Here is a 10285-nt window from a genome sequence, read left to right as displayed (position 1 = left end):
TTGACTGCAACTCTCTATCCTTCCCAGAAAGACATGTCACTACGGTAAGATGCACCCTGTAATGAGGCTGGGTTCTTCTTTCACTCAGGCAAAATCTCCATTGACTTCAAGAGGAATTTTACAAGTGCAGGGGCACAAATCCAGAAAGTGGCGATGAGAAAAGCTCTGACTGAGAAACAGCAAAACAGCCCCCACAATTACAGCGCGGTGGCTCTCAACAGGGAAATGTTAATCAGATGGAGAGGTTTGCCAAAACCTTCATTAGCACCAATAAGGTTGGGCCCCAGAGTGAGCCTCTGGCACCGGGAACTGACCTTGGGACCTCGAGGTTGTTTAATGTGAGCCGCAAGGACCGGCTGCCAGCAAAAGCTGAGGCACAGGCTATTCCTAAAGTAATGGGCGAGATGCTTGGCATCACTGGGGGCACCCAGCTCTCCCCAAAGATGAAACCTCTTTGCAGAGGGTCAGCTCTCCGTCTGGAGCAGCCGGTACCCAGGACCACGCTGGCTGGTGGGGGAGAGCAGAGGCTGAACCAGCAGTGAGGGGCTTCCCTCCAGCCTGGGGGTAAAGGGTCTCGAAAAGCCTCCAAGTGTTGGCTTGTCTTGTTAAAAAGAATATTTGAATGCAGGAGTGTGCAAGGTGGCAGAATGACAACTTTACATCACCTTGGAATTAATGTTTTGGTATCACCCGGGTAAAACGAGGTTTTCCCTTATTGAAAACTGGCAATTAGTCTACACCAAGAAGACATCATCCCTTGCTAGTTAGAGATGCATTGACACTATTTTTCTCAGATGGGGAAATACATGGGCTGAGAGGTTATTTAATGGCGTAGCAGCAGCGCCCACGTCCTCAGGCAGAGGAGCAGCGCTCACACCTGGCCGCCGTTCCCCGAGGATTCACCATGTCTTTTGCCGGGTCTATCGCAAAGGACTACATTTATGTTCCTACGGCTGTGTCGGCCTCTCTGACTGTACAAACACAGCTCTCGGAGGCTGAGCTTCCTGAGAAATGCCCCCAGATTTGCCTACAGGTGCTTATCTGACCCTCACTAATTCTTCAAGAGATGTAAAAGTGAAAAGGAGCCCTTCAAGCAAGTATAAATATAATATTTCCTTGGTTTTGACCCCTTTTCATGGCCTCAGTGCCTTGGAAGGGCCACAGTAGAGACAAGAATCAGGCCCAGTAAATTTAATCACTCAGGTTTGTTGCAGCTAACAAGCAAATAATGAAAGAAAGAAAAAAAGAGACCTATTTTCCCAGCAGAAGAACAGCACAGTGCCCCGTGGCATCCCTCCCTCTGACCCACACAGAAATCTGCTCACGTCTGGAGGTGCACCCTGCTCCTAGCCGCGTAGCTGCACAGGGATGTCACCGGCTGGCTGGTCTCTGCCAGGGGACCACGGAAAAGAAGCGCATCAAGAAATGGGTGACCTACGCACACTCTGGTGACCAATGAACTTGGCACTGGAAAAGAGTCCAGCTGTTTGGCTGTACCAGTATCTGCTCCAAAACTAGAAATGCTTCAGGCTCTTGGTTAATTTTGAGATTTTTTTTTTTTTTTTCAGAGGGATGGATAATCATCACATTGTTTCCATAGTCCTTCTACAAATTATTTTGATAATAAAGGACCTCCTGTGACATTAAGTACATTTTAATTACAACATTGTCTGTAATGCATATATCTAATTGCAAAAAATTATTTTATCTTATTTTGTCTGTATGCCTGTTATATGCATCAGATACTATCTTCTGACTCAGTGGTACAGGTTAATTAAAATTTCTCTTTTAATATTGTTTCAAAGCTAACTACATAATTTCATCTGAACACCAGCTGTGTTGGTAAAAATTATTTTTTATTGTTTTTTGTCATGCTTGTCCATGGAGGAAAACCTGAGCCATTTCTGAAGGCTATAATTACTGCACTGCTTTCTGCAGTAATTTATTTGCAAAGGAAGGAAAGAAGGAAGAATCTGTGTAACATCAGTGGCCAGTGGTTGCTTTGTGTGTTTCTGGTTTATTTTGAAGGGTTTTTTTCTCTTCCTTATGTACAAGAGAATTTGAGATCTTACTTTCAGAAGGAGAATTTAACATATTACATAGCCATTAGATAAAGTCTGGTTTGTTGGTATAAACTGCACTCAGAGTTAAGACAATCAGCATGGTCATTCTTGATCTTAACAAAGCTCACCTCAAGGGTGATCCCAGTCAACTGTTTCCTTCCTCATTTATTGTTTCTTAGAGAGATAACAAGCAAACACAAGGTGAGAGAAAAAATGAAAATACGAACATACTGTTGAGTCAAAAAAGAGAGCTCAGGTTAAATATTTGGCAATGTAAAAACCAAAACAAGAAAGCAGAGCAAAGGACAAGAAGAAAAAGACGACTCTTATTACATATGGGAGAACACTTCATCTGTAACACGTACTAAAAAATTACCTTTACTCTTACCCTCTGTGCATCACTTCTTAGGACCAGAAGTATTTCTGTAAGTCTGACTGTCAGCATCTCACTGCTATTTAAGACCGTACCGCTGACGTATTCTGCCTGTCTGTTCAGAGTCAGCTGCAGTGAAGACAGAGGGGCAGAGGCCGGCAGGGAGAGGGTTAAGACCTGTCCCCGAAAGCCAGGATACAGCTAGGCAGCCAAAGGAGGGGAGCAGGGGCTCCCGGGACCTCCGCTGATGCCGGGCGGGCAGAGGTGAACATTGCCAGGAGGAAATTGCTGGAGCTCTACCGAGACTACGAGTGACCTTTCCTCTTGGAGAGGGGTGAAGTAAACAACACTTATCTCGGATTTAGTGCGGTTGAGACAAGCAACACTTTATCTCTGTACTGCGGCACACGGAGCAGGGAAGCAGAGTAGGGATTTTCCTGCTTTTACAGAGTAAGCCATGTCTGCTTTCTCACTCCAGTTGCAAGTTGAGCTGTAACACCTCCTCATGGAAAGATCTTGGCCAGGGCAGTAGGTTATGGGCTTTCGCAACTTGTCGTAAACCTCTGTACTCAGCTCAACCTTTTGTAAGTGTAGTTTGAGCTCTCCTTAGTGAGTTGATATTTTTAATGCCTGAAATTTCCTCATTCTCCACGCTGTTTCCTTTTGGAAGGCACCAAGGGACATGCAATCCATGTTCCTTCGATTTTGGAGTTTGTTCCGTCCATAGACATAAATTCTTCTCTTTACCTCTATACACAGTTTGAAATTCTGGCAGAAGGAAGTCTGATGTCTTTTTTTGACAGTGTTTTTTTCCAGTCTATCATTTTTGCTATATGAATGCCATTTTAATGCCTCATGTGCTGCAATAGTTAGAAATTTTCCAACAGATTTTTCGTAAATAGCCCAGCACCCAGAAGCTCCATTCCCTTTTACTGCCAGATTTCCAGGGTTAGGAACTTCTGAAAACTCAGTTCCCAACCGCTGCTCTGCTTAGGGACACTCCTGCTCCCAGCTTTACCCGTGGTTTATTTCAGCATAGTTTATTTCAGCACCATCATCCACTGTTTGCCATCCTGCAGCCTACTGGAAATTGTGCTCAAAACAGGGCCAGGGCCAGATCCTGCCATCTCTCTGAAGGGCCGCTGGCTTCCACCCTGCCCTGCCAGCCTCCAAGCCTTGCATCCCTGTTGCCACGTGCAGAGGCTCACACCGGGTGCTCTAGCTATGGCCAGAAGGGAAAATTGCACAACCTTACGCTCAGACATCTGTATCTGGCATTTGATTCCTCCACTGTATTTATATCTTCTGCAAATGACCAGATATAGCAGACAACTCATGCTGACCCCATGACTGAAGGTCTTCATGTACGGTTGTAGCCTGTCCCCTAAGGAACCGGACAAAAGACTGCTGCTAGTCCTCAGTCCATACGCTAACCTAGACCCGGCACGCACCACTTTCAGCCTAGACCAGAACTAAATCCCCCCAAGAAGGAAGTACTTTTGTATACCAAAGAGTCCCGTCTGCTTTTCCTAAGGTAAATATTCAACTCATGTGAAGTAAAGACTAAATAAGTAACTCATGCTGAATAGTTAACTGTTTTCTGGGAAGCCTGTGGGCTGCAGTGTGCTCATCTGAGAAGTCAGCATGCTTCTTCAGGACACATCCTTTGCAGATGCACCTTTGAACTGCTCTTCTCCACCCACCAGATAAGCTTAGCCCTGGTAACACGTCTCCTGAGTTCCTTTGCATTGCCAACCCCTAGGACACTTGTCATTCATTAATTCATCTGCAACCAGCAAAGGGACAATAAGAAACCCTTCCGTTGCCAAACAAGAGTCACTGGGGGAAGATCCTCAGCAAGTGTAAGCGGGCGAGGCACCTTTTCTCTGATAAACCCAGCAAAACTCTGAACCTATGTTGAAGCTGATCCACAGAAAGCAGTTTGCAGGATCCAGACTTAGGAAAAATCAGGTGTATATGAGAAATTAAGCGCTAACCATGTGGCTTTGAGTCTGCAGCAGTATCTTGTAGGTGCAGGGATCCATGCCTGCACACCCTACAGGAAAACTGTTAGGAAAAGAAACCCGTCAAACTCAGAGCCAGCTGGAAAAATCTTTCACATACACTTAGTCGTATCAGGACTGAGAGAGCGGAGTCTCATTTCCAGACACTGCACGCTGGCACAGTACCAAAGCTCTGCCAAGCCGCTGCGCACTAAGTTGGGAAGCATCAAGTGAGTTGATTCAAATGCAGGAATAAGAAGTGAGTGTGACTTAATGGATGGGTCAGACCAAGGATATGCAAGGGGACGCAAAAAATAAATCTCTAAATACAATTTGAAGCATTTGGTTTGAAGGACAAATAATCAGTACTGGCATCCTACACTAAGGAAATAATTCTCTCACCTGTACATTACTTCGGAGGCCAGTCTCCTTTATTTACTTTTCCCCTACCCTTTTTTTCTGGGCTCATTATAAAGTGTTACATTGACACAAGTAAGCAGAGAAGTTCCGTAACTTAATCTCTGTCATTAAAATTTCAGACTCAACAGGAAAAGTAACCTTGCCTGTTCATCAAGTCCAGTGAAATTCAGGTGGCTGTATTTACAGCTGCAGTGGCGGGTTTCACCTTTCCACAAAGACTGCAGCGAGAGGCAGGGTTTCTTACCACCGTCTGCCCTTGCTGATGGCAGGTAAGAAAACAGGACAGAGATTCCGCCCTACTGTGGCTAAGGAGCTTAATGCATTAAGAGCACAGAAACGCAGGCCAACTCCTGCTTCTCCTGGCCTACCAAAGTCAAGAAATTAAAGCAAATGAGGCACAACCTGTTTTTTTATTGCCTTGACTATGATTCTGTTCGATATGTTTTGTTATACGCTATGGTAAGTCACTGCCCTCAGATTGCTGAAATGTGATTTATGTTATCTTTCTGATAGGAAATTTGGAAAGTAAGCATGTCTTCAAGATGATGAGAAGCAAGATGATGATAGCCTTCAGTCCTCAGGATTGCTATGCTCTCACATAACGCATCAGAAAGAAATTTAGAAATTGAATGAGGACAATGTGAGACGTGTGCTTCTACCTTCAGGTCTTGGGTCAGTCATCCGTGACAAGCTGAGTGCGTAAGGCACAAGGACCGGCAGGTTGTTGTTTCCAGGAGCCAGCACAAGGCCAGTGCCTGCTGGCATGGAGTGGTTTGTAAAAGGATGGTAAGAGGTGCTGCCCTGGTCTCTTGCAAGGTCACTCTCCACCTGCAGCAACCGGATGGCCCTGGGGCAGGAGAGATGCGCAGGCACGCGGCTCTATTCAGGCTTGAGACCTTGCTGAGCTTTTCCTCCGTCCTTAGGATGGTGCTCAGGCCTTGGGCACGCCTGACATTGGGAAGAGGTGCAAGCAAGCAGATGCACAGGAGTGGTGTGGGAAAAAGTCCCTCCTTGGAGGGCGCAGCAGTGGAGCTGCAGCTTTTGTGGCCCAGAGAATTTCCAGAAGCCTTTTCCTTTCCAAGGCAAAGCTCTCTGGGGACAGCACTGCTCAGCATCCTCCCCTTCATACGATCTGTGTCCTCATGAATCCCTCCAGCACAAAATGCACCAAGGACATGTCCTGCCGCTGCATTATGGGCTCTGACAGCCCACACCCAGGCAGCTGGCAGCCCAGAAGCAAGTGCAGAAAACACGACCAAAGACCAATACGGTGCAGTTTGCTTCTGATCCCCGGCCCCTTGAATCCCTAACAGTGTCCTAGAGGTGGCAAAGGCAGGCACTGAGCTGCAAGAGGCACCAGCTGCAAGAAGCAGCGGAGGAAGTGTGTGCTGCGGGGCCATCGCTGGTGGCCTGACTCTGTTAGTCCCTGGAAGTACCACGCTGCTTCCAAGAGGGGAGGAACAAAACACATGAGCCACGCAGCTTGGGGATAGTGTGCCTGCCCGTAGCATAAATGCATATTAATAATTTAGGCTATTCTATTTCAGACTGGAAATGTGCTGCTCCTTACCTGTATTGCTTATATGCAACGGGTGCCCAAAATAGTTACTTCTGTAATAGCTCTCTGCCACAGGAAGACCGCATACAGCCAAGAGGGGCTGTGCCTCGTAGGCAGACCTTCCTCTGCCAGGCAGACACTGCAGTGACATTATTTTCAAGGTCATAATTTTTCTCTTTTGTCTGTGGGGTCTTGGCTGTGCTACAACTTCCCAGAAATCTCCCCCGTACTGATATGATGCTTGTCTTCCTCCACTGGAGCCAGCAGTCTATCCAAACAAACACACAGCTAAACTGGCAGATTCCTGCACGAGGGAGGGATCTATCTAAATGAATACTGAATCCATTCACACCACCGCTGTGCTTACTTAGGTTTGTATGTTCGGCTCACTTAGGACGTCACATTGTGCTGTGACCTTTAAAAATTCAATTCTCTGATAAGTGATTACTGCTTTGTCCCCTTAAATGACTGCTTTATATAGATTTTATTTCAGATCCTGAAAGCTGAATGACCAAATCTCTTTCAGGAAATTATTCTACCTTAAGCATCAACTTTCAGAAATGCATCATCTGACTTTCTGGGAAATTGCAACTGTTATATTGTTAAAAAACACAAGTCATAGGATTTAACAAGCAGTTCCCCTAGACAAGCTGAAATCATTGCTGCAAATTTACTGGGCTTTCTGGTTTGCATTATGCTACACTAACTCATAAATGAATCATTTGAAAAGTTGTATGTTATGATGTTAAAGGTCAGCTGCATATAATTCTGAGTTCCTAAAGGTATATATTGATTCAGATGTATTTGCTTACCTAAAACTCAGAGGAGAAACTCTTAAATGTGTTTTCACCTTGCTGCTACACTGACTGCTTGTTCCTACTAAAAGACAAGGGAGTTTTACACCATGAAGATCAGCTAACGTACAGTGATGCATTTACATGCAAAATAAAGTATTGATTCGTTTTATAGGACACATGACAGGCAGAAGAAAATGCGAGTTAGAATGTCCATGGTTTATCATTCAGTTTGGTACCACGATGATTCAGCTAACACAAAGACATATGAAAAATAAACAGCAAAATTGTCAGAAATCTTTAGGATAACTTACTTCCATTTTTAAAAGCTTTCATTAGACTGTGTATTTCCAAGTAATATGCACTCTGAGAACTAGGAGAAGAAACTTTTGAGAAGCAAAGTCTCTCATCACATCCCATATGAAAGTGTCTTAATTTCTGGGAGCTTTGAAGTTTTCCTCATTGCAGGCAAGCGGCCAAAACTCTGTCTCACAGGAATCCACTGAATTACGTCAATGTTTGTCCCTTTACCAGCCTGTTCATTTCTTATTTCAGAAGAGCCACTAGCGATACAGAGATCAGATTTAGTCCTCATTTAAGCAGAAAGCACATTAACACTTTAACCGTAATGGCAGCAGGATTGAGTTAGGTCCACCTGCCCTGCACTGGGCATTTCAGTGCTGCTGGAAACAAGCAGGTGGTCTTCAAACCTCCTCTGGTTCCTCGCAGCTGGATATCACAACATGTTTGCCCACCAGCGTCAACCCTCCAACCTCCAGACACGAATGTGCTGCCCCACAGTGAATTAACTCCCTATCATCTACATAGAGCATCAGGGGCGCTTTTTCATCCCTGCAGCTCACTGGCGGGGAAGAACTGAGTTCAAATAACCTTAATACCGTGATTAAAGCACACAAATAAAAAAAAACAAAACAAAACCAAAAAACAACCAAACCCAAACCACTCTAATTATGCTAATGTTAAACGATGCTGACTCACTGAGCTTTTCACATCACCACATTTTCCAGGACCTAACAGGGAGAGAAAGGACTGCCCTCCTAGAGCACTGCAATTCAAGTCATGAAATCTATATTCTGTGGAGCTTTTCACGGGAAGAATTCCTGGCAAACTTTAAAACACTGAGTGCCTAAAGCTATGCACTTAGGTGCTAAGCACCAAAATGCTTTCCTAGTTATCACAAAAGTTATTAGACATTAAAGCAGCTATATAATCACAATTGCCTTATCTGCAATAACAATGATTTTTTTTTTTAAGAAAGGAGAAAAAGTCAAAAACATGGAATGATCAGAAATTGCCGAAAGAGACAAATGGAAAGCTGTTGTTTTCCTAAGTCAATTAAAATAAAAGGAGGAGAAAAAAAAAGAAAAAAGAAGAGAGAAAGCCAAGATTTTAGCCATGTGCTTCATCAGCCAACTGCATATATTGATTTGTGGCAATGAAAGGGAAAAGCTGGAATGACCCAATTTGCTCTTCTCAGGAAGCTGAAGGTATTCAATCTGCAACATGTGACCAAAAATTTTAGACAACTGTTGGCGATTTATAACTTTTCTAGAATGAGACATTGTGTAACCGTGTTATGGGAAGAATATGCAATATGAATTACTGTAAGCCTTAAACATGCTCCAAAACAATGGACTATTAGGCGACAATAAATTCTCTGTGTCTGATTCCAAGGTCATGCATTCAAACTTTTTTGTATAAGAAAAAGGATGAAAGTTGGTTTGGTTTTTTTTTTAAATGCCGCATGTCAGCAGTCTTCCTATGACTCCAGGAAGCGAGCTCTTGAAGAGCAGCAGGGATGCCACGTTTGGTGACTCTACAGGGCAGCACTACTGAGACATGGCCAGTCTTTGCTCGCTGGAAACAGAATCCAGCTGTGCTTCGAAAAGCTGTGCCGCGGCTGCAGCCACGTCGCGCAACCAGCAGCGCCCACGAGCACCGATGATACCCCCTTCCACCACAAACTCCCATCCGTTGCTGCTTTGTTTGTTTTGCCAAGTTCATCTTCACTCAGGCCCGTTCCCTGATCTTGCTTGCCGTGTGGCCATCCCAGGGGTGGATGTCCCAACCCCGGAGAAGCTGGACCTGTCCTTTCGGTAGCAGGACGTGTTTAGGGCTTGTTGATGTGTTGCTTTGGTGACTCCAGGCCATCGCGGAGGAAATGATCCCTGAGAGGGCTCAGAGGAAGTGAGATGTGGCAGCGATATATTTTCCCGTCCTAACAATAGTTAAGTCCTGTGACATTTTATTTTTCTATGATTCATGGCTGAAAAATATTCTCTATAAATATATGATGTATAAATTAAAATTTTAAATAGTTCTGTTAAAAACTAAGATGTTAAAAAAAAATAGCTGGGGAAGGACTTTTTACTAGGGCATGTAGTGACAAGACGAGGGGGAATGGCTTTAAACTGGAAGAGGGCAGGTTTAGATTAAACATTAGGAGGAACTTTTTCACTTTAAGGGTGGTGAGGCACTGGCACGTGTTGCCCAGAGAGGTGGTTGAGGCCCCATCCCTGGAGGTGTTCAAGGCCAGGCTGGACGTAGCCTTGGGCAACCTGGTCTAGTGGGAGGTGTCCCTGCCTATGGCAGGGGGGTTGGGACTTGATGATCTTCAAGGTCCTTTCCAACCCAAACCATTCTATGATTCTATGTATATGTCCAATTTATTTCTCTGAAACACTATTTTCTTTTTTTGGGACCTCATCCTGCCTTGGAACGTATTTAAATTTACTTTTCTACCCAGGATTTTTACCGAGAGGCTCTGGGGGCCTTTCACCAAAACCCCGCTGCCTTCTAATTCCGGGGAAAATCCCACTTTTGTTGCACAACTATGAATCTGCTCCCTCAGATGTGTCACGGGAGTAACGATGGTGCTTATCGCTTACGTATTTATGGTGCAAAGGTCTGTTGAAAACCTGAAGGTTTTCCCCCCAAAATAAACCCCAGCGCAGCCTGGCCCCAGCTCCCAACGGTGCCTCCACCTCACACCCACGGGGTCCCGCCCCGCCTCCGGTATCGACGCCGCTCTCCCGGTGGCGCCGTGTCCCCCC

The 10285-nt window shown here is 45.0% G+C and overlaps 1 protein-coding gene across 1 annotated transcript in view; it reads left to right on the top strand.

The window, feature by feature from the left end:
* Nucleotides 1-236: 236 nt before the first annotated feature.
* The window catches only part of RALGAPA2 (Ral GTPase activating protein, alpha subunit 2 (catalytic)), a 144126-nt gene continuing 134077 nt past the window's right edge, over nt 237-10285 (top strand). The window contains exon 1 of the mRNA XM_009886048.1: nt 237-510. Coding sequence (XP_009884350.1) covers nt 237-510 — 274 coding nt within the window. The remainder of the gene's footprint in view (nt 511-10285) is intronic.

The sequence above is a fragment of the Charadrius vociferus genome, unplaced genomic scaffold (assembly GCF_000708025.1).
Source record: "Charadrius vociferus isolate BGI_N301 unplaced genomic scaffold, ASM70802v2 scaffold455, whole genome shotgun sequence".
Lineage (NCBI taxonomy): Eukaryota > Metazoa > Chordata > Aves > Charadriiformes > Charadriidae > Charadrius > Charadrius vociferus.
Note: the sequence above shows the minus strand (reverse complement) of the source record. Positions and strands in the feature narration are given on the sequence as shown.